General features: G+C 40.2%; 1 protein-coding gene across 7 annotated transcripts in view; it reads left to right on the top strand.

Annotated features, from left to right (window-relative positions):
- The window catches only part of hycc1 (hyccin PI4KA lipid kinase complex subunit 1), a 92,074-nt gene that overhangs the window by 54,108 nt on the left and 26,524 nt on the right, over positions 1–11,442 (top strand). For all 7 annotated transcript variants that reach the window (XM_078538892.1, XM_078538887.1, XM_078538893.1 and 4 more), the window contains 2 exons: positions 4,012–4,128; positions 5,524–5,611. In XM_078538892.1, coding sequence (XP_078395018.1) covers positions 4,012–4,128; positions 5,524–5,611 — 205 coding nt within the window. The remainder of the gene's footprint in view (positions 1–4,011; positions 4,129–5,523; positions 5,612–11,442) is intronic.

Raw genomic sequence — 11,442 nt, 5'->3', positions numbered from 1 at the left:
TTTCTTGACTGTCTCTTTTATATTTCCATTCTACCCTAAATTAATGGGGTCATGTGACCTCCAAATTCTGGTTTGCTGGTTAAAGGAAGGTGTAAGATATTCAGACTGGTAAACAATGGCCAAGGGCTATGCTATTGGTGGGTAGCTTCAAGTACCAGGGAGGTGTTAGGATTGTCAGGTTTTGTGAACAGTTATACTTTAAACTGTCTATTTGGGGGTCTGGAGAATAGCTTATTAGCATTTCTACCTGTATGCAAGGCCTGAGCAAGATGGCTAGAGGGAGGGATTTCCAATTGTCCCTCACTGTGAAAGTCAGTTTGGGGAGCTGAGCATAGCTTTGGACTGGTTCCTGAAGAATGAACTGTCCAGTTAAGGGACAGCGTAAAGTATAAATGTGGCAGGGGCATTTTCAATCATTGTAAAAGTTTAATGGGGATCTATTTCATAGTTTTAAAATAGAGTTGCTTACTGAAATAGTGTTTAGCCAATGTTGCATTTAGTTTATGGTAAAAATCTTAATTTGAAATCTTGTTGTGTGATCCTTTCAGTCATTTATTGGAAGTTTGGATTACTTTGTAAAAGTTATCAGTCTCTAAGGGGGATCATAACACTTTCCTCTTAGTCTTTGTGATAATCCTTCAATCTGACTGAGGAGACAGTTGCTTGCACTGTTTGCTCAAATCCTGGATGCCTGATTTTCCCCATGTGACTTTCAACAACTTGTCATGCAAAAATTGAAAAAAATCTACATGGCTATGGAAAATCTAACAAATGACAAATGTCACTGGATGCCCTGCTGCCGCAAAATCTGCATTACTGAGAATCCTGCAATTATTTGAAAATATTTTTCATAAGAGCTTATTTGGCATTCATCTCCAAGTGTATGCCATCAAGCTTTTGAAGGCACTTGCAGTGTGGATGATGCATTTTGTCTAACATACTCAAGAGTAGTTAATTACTGTACTGTTTCCAACTTCAGAACTTTCATTTGTATATTTTTAAAATCCTGTTGTGTTGCAGTGGCATCTGAATTTGATAATTAGTTAGACTAAACACAGGGTGGTAATGTAGCTAATACATGACTGCAGTGACAGCGAAAGATCCACTGAATTAGTACAAAGGCAATAAAATAGTGTTGTCAGTCAGATGAAATCTGAATTACTATGCTTCACTGAGTTGAAACTGCACATTTTTCAGAGACTAATATTGTCACCAAAGATTTGAGTCAGCAAAGTTTTATTTCCTTATGTAAACAGATGATGCAGTGAATTATTTGGAACATAGCTTTTTAAAATTCATTCATGGGATGTGGGCTTCACTGGCTGGGCCAGCATTTATTGCCCACCCCTAGTTGTCCTGGAAAAGGTGGTGGTGAGCTGCCGCCTTGAACCGCTGCAGACTATGTGGTTTAGGTACACCCACAGTGCTGTTGGGAAGGGAGTTCCAGGGTTTTGACCCAGGGACAATGAAGGAACGGCGATATATTTCCAAGTCAGGGTGGTGAGTGACTTAGAGGGGAACTTCTAGGTGGTGGTGTTCCCATCTACCTGCTGCTCCTGTCCTTCTAGATGGTAGTGGTCGTGGGTTTGGAAGGTGTTGTCTAAGGAGCCTTGGTGAATTCCTGCAGTGCATCTTGTAGATGATACACACTGCTGCTACAGTGTGTCGGTGGTGGAGGTATTGAATGTTTGCGGATGTGGTGCCAATCAAGCAGGCTGCTTTGTCCAGGATGGTCTCCAGCTTCTTGAGTGTTGTGAGAGCTGCACTCATCCAGGCAAGTGGGGAGTATTCCATCACACTCCTGACTTGTGCCTTGTAGATGGCGGACAGGCTTTGGGGAGTCAGGAGGCGAGTTATACGTCACAGGATTCCTAGCCTCTGACCTGATCTTGTAGCCACAATATTTATATGGCTAGTCCAGTTTAGCTTCTGGTCAATGGTAACCCCTAGGATGTTGATAGTAGGGGATTCAGTGATGGTAATGCCATTGAACGTCAAGGGCGATGGTTAAATTCTCTCTTGTTGGAGATGGTCATTCCCTGGCACTTGTATGGTGCAAATGTTACTTGTCACCTGTCAGCCCAAGCCAGGATATTGTCCAGGTCTTGCTGCATTTGGAGATGGACTGCTTCAATATCTGAGGAGTTGCGAATGGTGCTGAACATTGTGCAATCATCAGTGAACATCCCCACTTCTGACCTTATGTTGGAGGGAAGGTCATTGATGAAGCAGCTGAAGATGGTTGGGCCGAGGACATTACCTTGAGGAACTCATGCAGTAATGTCCTGGAGCTGAGATGACTGACCTCCAATAATTACAACCATCTTCCTTTGTGCTAGGTATGACTTCAACCAGTAGAGAGTTTTTCCCCCTGATTCCCATTATTTCCAGTTTTGCTAGGGCTCCTTGATGCCACACTCGGTCAAATTCAGCTTTGATGTCAAGGGTAATCACTCTCATCTCACTTTGGGAGTTCAGCTCTTTTGTCCATGTTTGAACCAAGGCTATAATGAGGTCAGGAGCTGAGTGGCCCTGGCAGAACCCAACTGGGTGTCAGTGAGCAGGCTATTGCTAAGCAAGTGCTGCTTGATAGCACTGTTGATGACCCCTTCCATTACTGATGATGGAGAGTGGACTGATGGGGCAATAATTGGCTGGGTTGGATTTGTCCTGCTTTTTGTGTACAGGACATACCTGGGTAATTTTCCACAAAACAGGGTAGATGCCAGTGTTGTAGCTGTACTGGAACAGCTTGACTAGGGGGCAGCAAATTCTGGAGCACAAGTCTTCAGTACTATTGCCAGAATGTTGTTGGGGCCCATAGCCTTTCCAGTATCCAGTGCCTTCTGCTGTTTCTTGATATCACGTGGAGTGAATTGAGTTGGCTGAAGACTGGCATCTGTGATGCTGGGGTCCTTTAGAGGAGGCCGAGATGGATCACCCACTCAGCACTTCTGGCTGAAGATTGCAGCAAATGTTCCAGCCTTATCTTTTGCACTGATGGGCTGGGCTCCTCCATCATTGAGGATGGGGATACTTATGGAGCCTCCCCCTTCAGTGAGTTTGTTAACTGTCCACCACCATTCACAACTGGATGTGGCAGGACTGCTAAGCTTAGATCTGATCAGTTGGTTGTGGGATCACTTAGCTCTGTCTATTACTTGCTGCTAATGCTGTTTGGCATGCAAGTAGTCCGGTTTTATAGCTTCACCAGGTTGACACCTCATTTTTAGCTATGCCTGATGTTGTTCCTGGCATGCTCTCCTGCACTCTTCATTGAACCAGGGTTGATCCCTTGGCTCAATGGTAATTGTAGAGTGGGGGATATGCCGGTTTGTGAGGTGACAGATTGTGTCCGAGTACAATTCTGCTGCTGACAGTGCCTCATGGATGCCCAGTCTTGAGTTGCTAGATCTGTTCGAAATCTATCCCATTTATCGTGGTGGTTGTGCCACATAATCAACGTGGAAAGTATCCTCAATGTGAAGGCGGGACTTTGTCTCCACAAGGACTGTGCAGTGGTCACTCCCACTGATACTATAATGGACACATGCATCTGTGGCAGGCACATTGGTGAGGATAAGATCAAGTATGTTTTTCCCTGGTCAGTTCCCTCACCATCTGCTGCAGACCCAGTCAAGCAGCTATGATCTTTAGGACTAGTCCAGCTCAGTCAATAGTGGTGCTACCGAGCCACTCTTGGTCATGGACATTGAAGTCCCCCACCCAGAGTACATTTTGCACCCTATTCCTCTATTCATTGTTATCATAAGTGCTTTATTTACCTCTTTCCAAGTGGTACTGATGGGCATTCATCCGAATCATTGAAAAGCCAATTTGCCAGTGACCATTTGTACTTTATGTACAACTTGTGATCATTTGCCTCGCATTTCACATGTGGGGTGTAGGGAAGGAGGATTGGAGATTTTTTTAAAAATGTAAACTTTTGAATTCCTGGCGCTTAAAATAAAAACATTTAACATGTAATGCATGCTATTTTTTCATTTACAGAATATGTATTAGTGGGTATCCAAGAAAGTTGCAGAAGGAATACAAAGATGTTGAAAGTAGAATACCTGTCTCATCTGAGTTTATGGTACACATGTTAACAGCTATTTATTATGCTATGTAAGTATAAATATTATATTTAATCTTTTGAGTTGCTTAATGGGCTGTTTTAAGGGACAAAAACACTGGATTTTCAGTTGGTTACTTAAGATCATAAGACTATAAGAAATAGGACCAGGGGTAGGCAATTCTGTCCCTTGAGCCTGTTCTGCCATTCAATAAGATCATGGCTGATCTAATTGTGACCATAACTCAATTTCTCAGTCTACCCCAATAACCCTTGAATCCCTTGTCAATCAAAAATCTTTTTGACTTGGCCTTGAATACATTCAATAACTCAGCCTCCACTGCTCTCTGTGGAAGAGAATCGCAGAGTCTAGCGACCCTCTGAGAGAAAAAAATTCCTTTCATCTCTGCCTTAAATGGGAGACCCTTTATCTTTATCTTTAAGCTGTGCCTCCTAGTTCTAGACTCCCCCACAAGGGGAAACATCTTCCAAGCATCCACCCAGTCAAGTACCCTTGGTTTCAATAAAGTTACCTCTCATTCTTCTAAACTCCAGTGAGTATAGGCATAACTTGCTCAACCTTTTCTCATATGACAAACCCTTCATCCCAGAAATCAGCTGATTGAACCTTCTCTGAACTGCTTCCAATGCAATTAAGTCACACCTTAAGAGTCATGAGGTCATAATGACATAGGAGGCCATTTGACCCATGGAATCCATGCTGGCTCACTGTAGAGCAACCCAGCCATTTCCATTCCTCCCCTCTCTATCCCCATAGTCCTGCAAGTCTCCTACCCTCAATTCCCCATCCAATTTCCTTTGAAATCATTGACCGCCTCTGCTTCCAGCACCCTTGCAGGCAGAGTGTTCCAGGTCACTACTAGTCACTACATAAAAAAGCTCTTCCTTGCTTGTTGGGGACTTTGGGGAGAATGCTGGAGTGTTAGCAACTGTTGATAAGATAGAATATGATTTCAAGCCAAGAAATATTTTGCTTTGATTTGAATTACTTGTGATTGATATATTGAGAGGAATGATAAATCTATTAAAAAGATAAATTGTAAGTTTGCATCTGTGGCGGGTGTGGTCTGTCTTGGTGGTGATGTGTATGAAATACCCACAGAATGAACATCAATACTGCCCCAGAGATGGATTACTTTGCACACCATATTAGAGTTTTTTTCCAGCAGTCTTTTTAGAATTTCTTCATCACTGCAAACAGACCAAGAGTTCAGGTGCTGTCAGTCAGAATTTAAACATCCGAGATGTGCCAAAAAAGTGCTTTCCACACATCAGCCTTGGAATGTTTTCCAATACTTCCTCACTATTTTCATAAATCATGTATAGATTAATATCCAATGCTACAATTGGATAACAATTGTAAACAGAATAACTGCTTTGACAGTGCATACTATTTGAACATTAAACTTTATTTCATGTTTCCTCAGGTATAATGGAGAATGGGACTTGGCTTGCAAAGCATTGGATGATGTATTATATAGAGCACAGTTGGAGATGTTTCCAGAACCTTTACTGGTGGGTAGTTAACTGACCCTTTCAACTTAAATGGATGACATGATATTTAACTGTAAAAGGAAGATAATTTTTTTAAGGGAAAAAAACTGTATTTGTTACTACTGTTGGCACATAATGAATTCTCAAAAGTTTTCTAGATACTTCCTTCCAATTTTCTTATGCAAAGATTATTGCTAATATAAGAGTCTCTTTGATTACAAGATGCAATGGGTGTAGGCATCTCACCTGTGAATGTTTCGCTAAAGAACTAACATAGTATGGCCTCTCTTTTCCCATCAACAAGTGAGTGTTGATAACTTATGAAAAAGTCATTCATCTGGTGCCTTGACCAAAGTCCCTCCCTCAACCATCACCAAATAATAAATTAATTGATCTTCCATCTCATTACTAGTTATAGGATTATACTTCTGGATAGTAAAGTAGTTTTTAGATATTTTTGCATAAGGTATTAAATCTTCTGTTACTCCCCTTTTTGAATCATTCAGAATTGAAGCACAGTCCCATTGATTTGAACTCTTACTTTTGTTGCTGTCCAACTGGGGGAAAAAATCTTTCGTTACATATTAGGCATTTGGCTTAGTTGGCTGTGTCATGGATGAAGAAAAGTGCACCTATCTATAAAGCTATGCCTGAAGGGTGGTTTTATTAAACATGACTGAAAATTGCTTTTCAGCATTTAGTTTGATAACCCATCTTCCAGAACGCCCATTTTCATTCTTCCATGCATTCCATTGGCACTTAATCAAGATTCTTTTTTATTTTCTGGAAAAGAAGATCTTTTTAAGTTTATTATCATTCCTAAAATGGAAGTACGCTCAGCATAATGGAACAGGACTGCCAGGTCTTTAATGTAAACAGATAATTTTACATATGCGAATATGGAATTTGACTACATGAGCAAAATTAACAAAACTCAAGTTATTAGAAGGCAATTTAAACCGATTATAATCTCAACTAAAATGACAGAAATAAAATCATTGTGTATTTGCCTGCTAGTATCACCAGCAGTAACTTTTAAGTTTTTGGCTTAAACTGAATCACTGGTACAAAATATAGAATAACAAATGATTGTTAAATGCGGTGCATAAGAACACAAGTAGGTGTAATTCCTAAGGCCACTTGAGCCTACACTGCCATTCAATAAGATCATGACTGATCTGGGCCTTAACTCTACTTTCCTGTCTGTTACCCATTTAAAAAAAATTGTTTGTCTCAACCTTGAACATACTCAAGACTCAGACTCCACACCTCTCTGGGGATGAGAATTCCTTAAATTCACCACCTTTTCGCCGAAATTCCGCCTTTTGTCCAACTTAAACTGTTTTAAAACTGTGCCTCCAGTTCTAGATTGCCCCATGAGAAGAAACATCAACTAAGCATCTACCCTATCAAGCCCCCTTAGAATCTGAAACAAAAACAGAAAATGCTGGGAAAACTCTGCAGGGCTAGCAGCGTCAGTGGAGAAAGAAACAGAGTTAACGGTTAAGAGTCCGTATGACCCTTCTTCAGAGCTCTGAAGAATCATATAGACTCGAAACGTTAACTCTGTTTCTCTCTCCACAGATGCTACTAGACCTGTAGAGTTTTTCTAGCATTTTCTGTTGTTGTTTCAGATTTCCAGCGTCCGCAATATTTTGCATTTCCCGTTAGAAATCTTGTATGTTTCAATAAGATTATCTCTCATTCTTAATTTTTGGATTTAATTTCGTACATTGTCCCTTCCTATTCTTAAATTCTTTGAGATTTTGGCTTTTTCCCAATGTCAGATGTTTTGTTAACTGGCCTATAGTTCCTGCCTTTTGCCCCTCTCCTTTTCTTGAATAGGGTCATTACATTTGCGGTTTTTTGGATTCTGCCGGAACCTTTCTAGAATCTAGGGAAATTTTGGACGATTACAACTAATCATCCACTATCTCTGAAGCCACTTCTTTTGAGATCCTAAGGTACAGGCCATCAAGTCCAGGGGACTTGTCAGTCTTAAGTCCCATATGTTTTCCTAGCACATTTTCTCTAGTGATCGTGGTTATTTTAAGTTTCCCTTCTTGTCCCTTGATTTTCTACTTCTATTGCGATGCTTTTTGTGTCTTCTACCATGAAAACTAATACAAAATATTTGTTCAAAGTATCTGCATTCTCTTGTTTCACATTATTAATTCCCCAGTCTCACCTCTAAGGGAGGTAGACTTCAGCTACTTTCTTCCTTTTTAAATAATCACAAAAGCTCTTACTGTCTGTTTTTTATATTGCTGGTTTACACGCAATCAATTTTCTACCCTTTTTTAAGTCATCCTTTGCTGGCTCCTAATAAGATTTTCTCAATCTTTTGATTGACCAATAATTTTTGCAATATGATATGCTTTTTTGTTCAATTTGATACCATCCTTAACTTAGTTAGCCATGGATGGTGCATCCTTCTCGTAGAAATCTTTCTTACTCAATCGAATATATCTTTAAGAACTATGAATTACCTCTACTGCTTATCTGCCATCTTACCTTTTAATCTATTTTCCTTGTCCGCTGTAGCCAACTGTCGACTTAGCCTTTGTAGTTGCCTTTATTTAAGTTTAAGACCCCAAGTTTCTCACCCTCAAACTGAATATGACATTCATCATATTATGATCACTCTTGCCTAGGGGATCCTTTACTATAAGACCATTAATCCTGTCTCATTACACATTACCAGATCTAAAATAGCCTGTTCACTGGTTGGTTCCACAACACATTATTCTAAGAAACTGTCCCGCATGCACTCAATAAACTCGTCCTCAAGGCTAATTTCTCCAATCTGTATGAAGATTAATGTTGCCTGCAATTATTGTAGTGCCTTTCTTACAACAACAAATAATGGAGGCTTGTATACTCTCTCCTACAGTGTAGCGACTGTTTGGGGGTGCATAAACTCCCACCAGTGGCTTCTTTCCTTTGTTATTTCTTATCTCCACCAAAACTGATTCTACATCTTCATCTTCTGAGCCAAAATCATCTCACTATTGTATTGATCTCGTCCTCATTAACAGATCTACCCTACCTCCTTTTCCTTTCTTCCCATCATTCCGAAATGTCAAGTACCCCTGAATGTTCAGTTCCCTTGTAACTAGGCCTTGGTATAGGTTATCATAGCATTCCCATTATTTGTGCCATCATGTAATCTCCCTTGTTATGAATGTTGGGTGCATTCAGATAAAGAGCCTTTAATTCCATCTTTTTTTGATTTTTACCACTGATCCTATTTGCTGGTGCACTCCTTGTATTTGTACATTCTATCCCTTCCTATTGCACTCTGGTTATTGTCACGACTCACTGGGGATCGTGCGCGAGCTGCGACAACTGACAAGTTTGATAAAACCACATAATACTTTAATTTAGATTAACAGAATACGAGCACCAGGTTTGTCAACTTAAGTAAATAACTGCTTATTGAACAAATTGTCATTAACCAATGGCAAAAGAGAGAAATATGAACTGCTAATTTCTAACTCTATAACCTAAACTCTACCCTTTCTTATCCCTATACGCACATACAAGACACACCAAAAACATGGATTTTAAGGGTGGGATAAAACAGTTCAATAGCATCAATTCCGGAGTACAGGATTCGATTGGTTGATTTTGATTGATGTCTTCCAAATTCCTTTCAGTTCTTTGCTGATGACATGAGGTAGTCTTCCAGCACTTTCAGTCTTTAGTTCACTGGTTGAGCACTTGCTTTTCAATGTCTATAATGGTGATTTTCCCCTTTTTCTCTTGACAGAGGTTTTTCAGAGAGAGAGTAAATTATAGAGATATGAGGGGGAAAAATAGCTAGTTATTGTTGTAGAATTACTGGAATCTTACACCCACAGGAAAAGGGGGTTTTACGTCTTTTCTCTTTTTAGGCTAGGAGCCTTTTCTCCTGCTGCACTGCTCTCTCTCAAACCCTGGTCACCTGGTTAGGAGCCAATTAAAATGATGTTGCTAGGCAGTTCCCCATTAGACTAGACTCCTCCTTGGCACCATCCTGTCTTTCATGGCACACTTTGTTCCAGGACAGAAACATTGTAGATATCCCTCACACTGTTCCAGTAAACATGTCTTTCAAACTGCAGCCATTATAATTTTAATCTACAGTCCAACTGAAATAAAGTGTGTCATTTACATTATCACTACCCCGCACTGTTGCCTTTTCCCTTCTCCTCCTTGACTTTCTAAATTTCCCCTAAGTTAAACTCCTTCTGTTCTCTTTACATGTCCACACCCTCCCTCCCCTCCCCCCACAAGAGTTAGTCTAAAAATCTATCTACAGCCTTAGTTATCGCATCACCTGAAAGTTGCTCAAAGCACATTTCAAGTGAACCCCATCCCTCTTTCCCCAGTCCTGGTGCCAGTGCCCCATGAATTGAAACCTGTTTCTCCCACACCAATCTTTTAGCCACGTTTGAACTCCCTGACCTTGCTGACCCTATATCAATTTGCTTGTGGCGCTGGTAGTAATCCAGAGATTATTGCCTTTGGTGGTTCTGCTTGGCACTGACACATCCTCTCAATTTTCATCAAAAGCTGGCTGCTAGTATGTATTGTCTTCATCATGTTATTTACCACATGCTTTTGCAGCCAAGTTCTTTGGATTTCACAAGTGGTCAATTCCACTTCACAGCTGAAATTGAATGTTCTGTATTTTTCCTGCCTGACTCCTTTACCACCAAAGTAGCATCAAAATTGCAATTCTAGCTACTGGTGTTACATTGCTTAGAACCAGTACAATTTTCTTCAGTGTATCTTTATTTAATATTCACGGTGATTTTCAGTGTTGTTTTAGGCCTCCCACAGGTAGTCTGCATCTGGAGGAAAATCCATTGCTGTTGTAGGGGAAAAGCAGCCAGTTTGTGTCTTAATTACAGTGCCTGAGGCTGGTGGTTCTTAACATCAATCCCACTAATTTCAAAGACTCCTTTTAGTTAGGTTTTAATATTTGTAATCCAACAAAGGAGGTTTCATCCTTTTGTTTCTGATGGAAGGAGATTCATAAATTACATGGATATTACAAATGATCTAGGTCCATTGGAAAGAGCCTTAACATTGAGTGCCACAACCAGATATTTATAAGGCTACTCCAAAGCTGGAAGATGTTCAACAAACTGTCTTTGGCTGCCAATATAACAGGAAGCACTCATTCCTTATAGCAATGTTAATGAGCATGTTTCTCAGTTCCATCTACCCCCTTTTTTGTGACACACAATTTACAGTTAACAACAAACTGTTTTATAATATCCTTTAAACCCACTTTTGTAAATATTCCTTTACTTATTTGGAAAATGGGGGAAGATTGGCAAATTATATCCAGAAAAACCATACACAATACAGAACTGACTCCTTTAGGGAAAGGTAACACGAGGGAGAGATTAATGTGGGCAAAGATGGAAGTAATGCACTGAATATGAGCAGGAAAGATATTCCCACAGGTAAAGTGGTGGGCTGAAACAAGAACTTGCATTTATGTAGGGCCTTTAACGTAGTAAAATGTCCCAAAGAGCATTCTCAAGTAAAATTTGACAGTCACGAGCAATATTAGAATAGAACATCACAAGTAGATTTTAGCACCATCTTAAATGTGGAAAGAGAGGTGGAGAGGTTTGTGTAGCATAAGGGTCCAGCACATAAAGGGGTTGATGTGGGATTGAGTAAAGCACTGCCCACACGGTGATGTAAGAGAACACATGACCTGCACCTAGAGGCCAATGTAGTGTTCAACAGAATTGTGTACAGATGCAAGCGTGGAGATAATTCCTAGCTTGGACCTTTACTAGAAACTATATGCATGAGTACAGTAGTTTAAATACTTATTGTTGAACTAC

The sequence above is a fragment of the Cetorhinus maximus genome, chromosome 3, assembly GCF_964194155.1.
Source record: "Cetorhinus maximus chromosome 3, sCetMax3.hap1.1, whole genome shotgun sequence".
NCBI lineage: Eukaryota > Metazoa > Chordata > Chondrichthyes > Lamniformes > Cetorhinidae > Cetorhinus > Cetorhinus maximus.
Note: the sequence above shows the minus strand (reverse complement) of the source record. Positions and strands in the feature narration are given on the sequence as shown.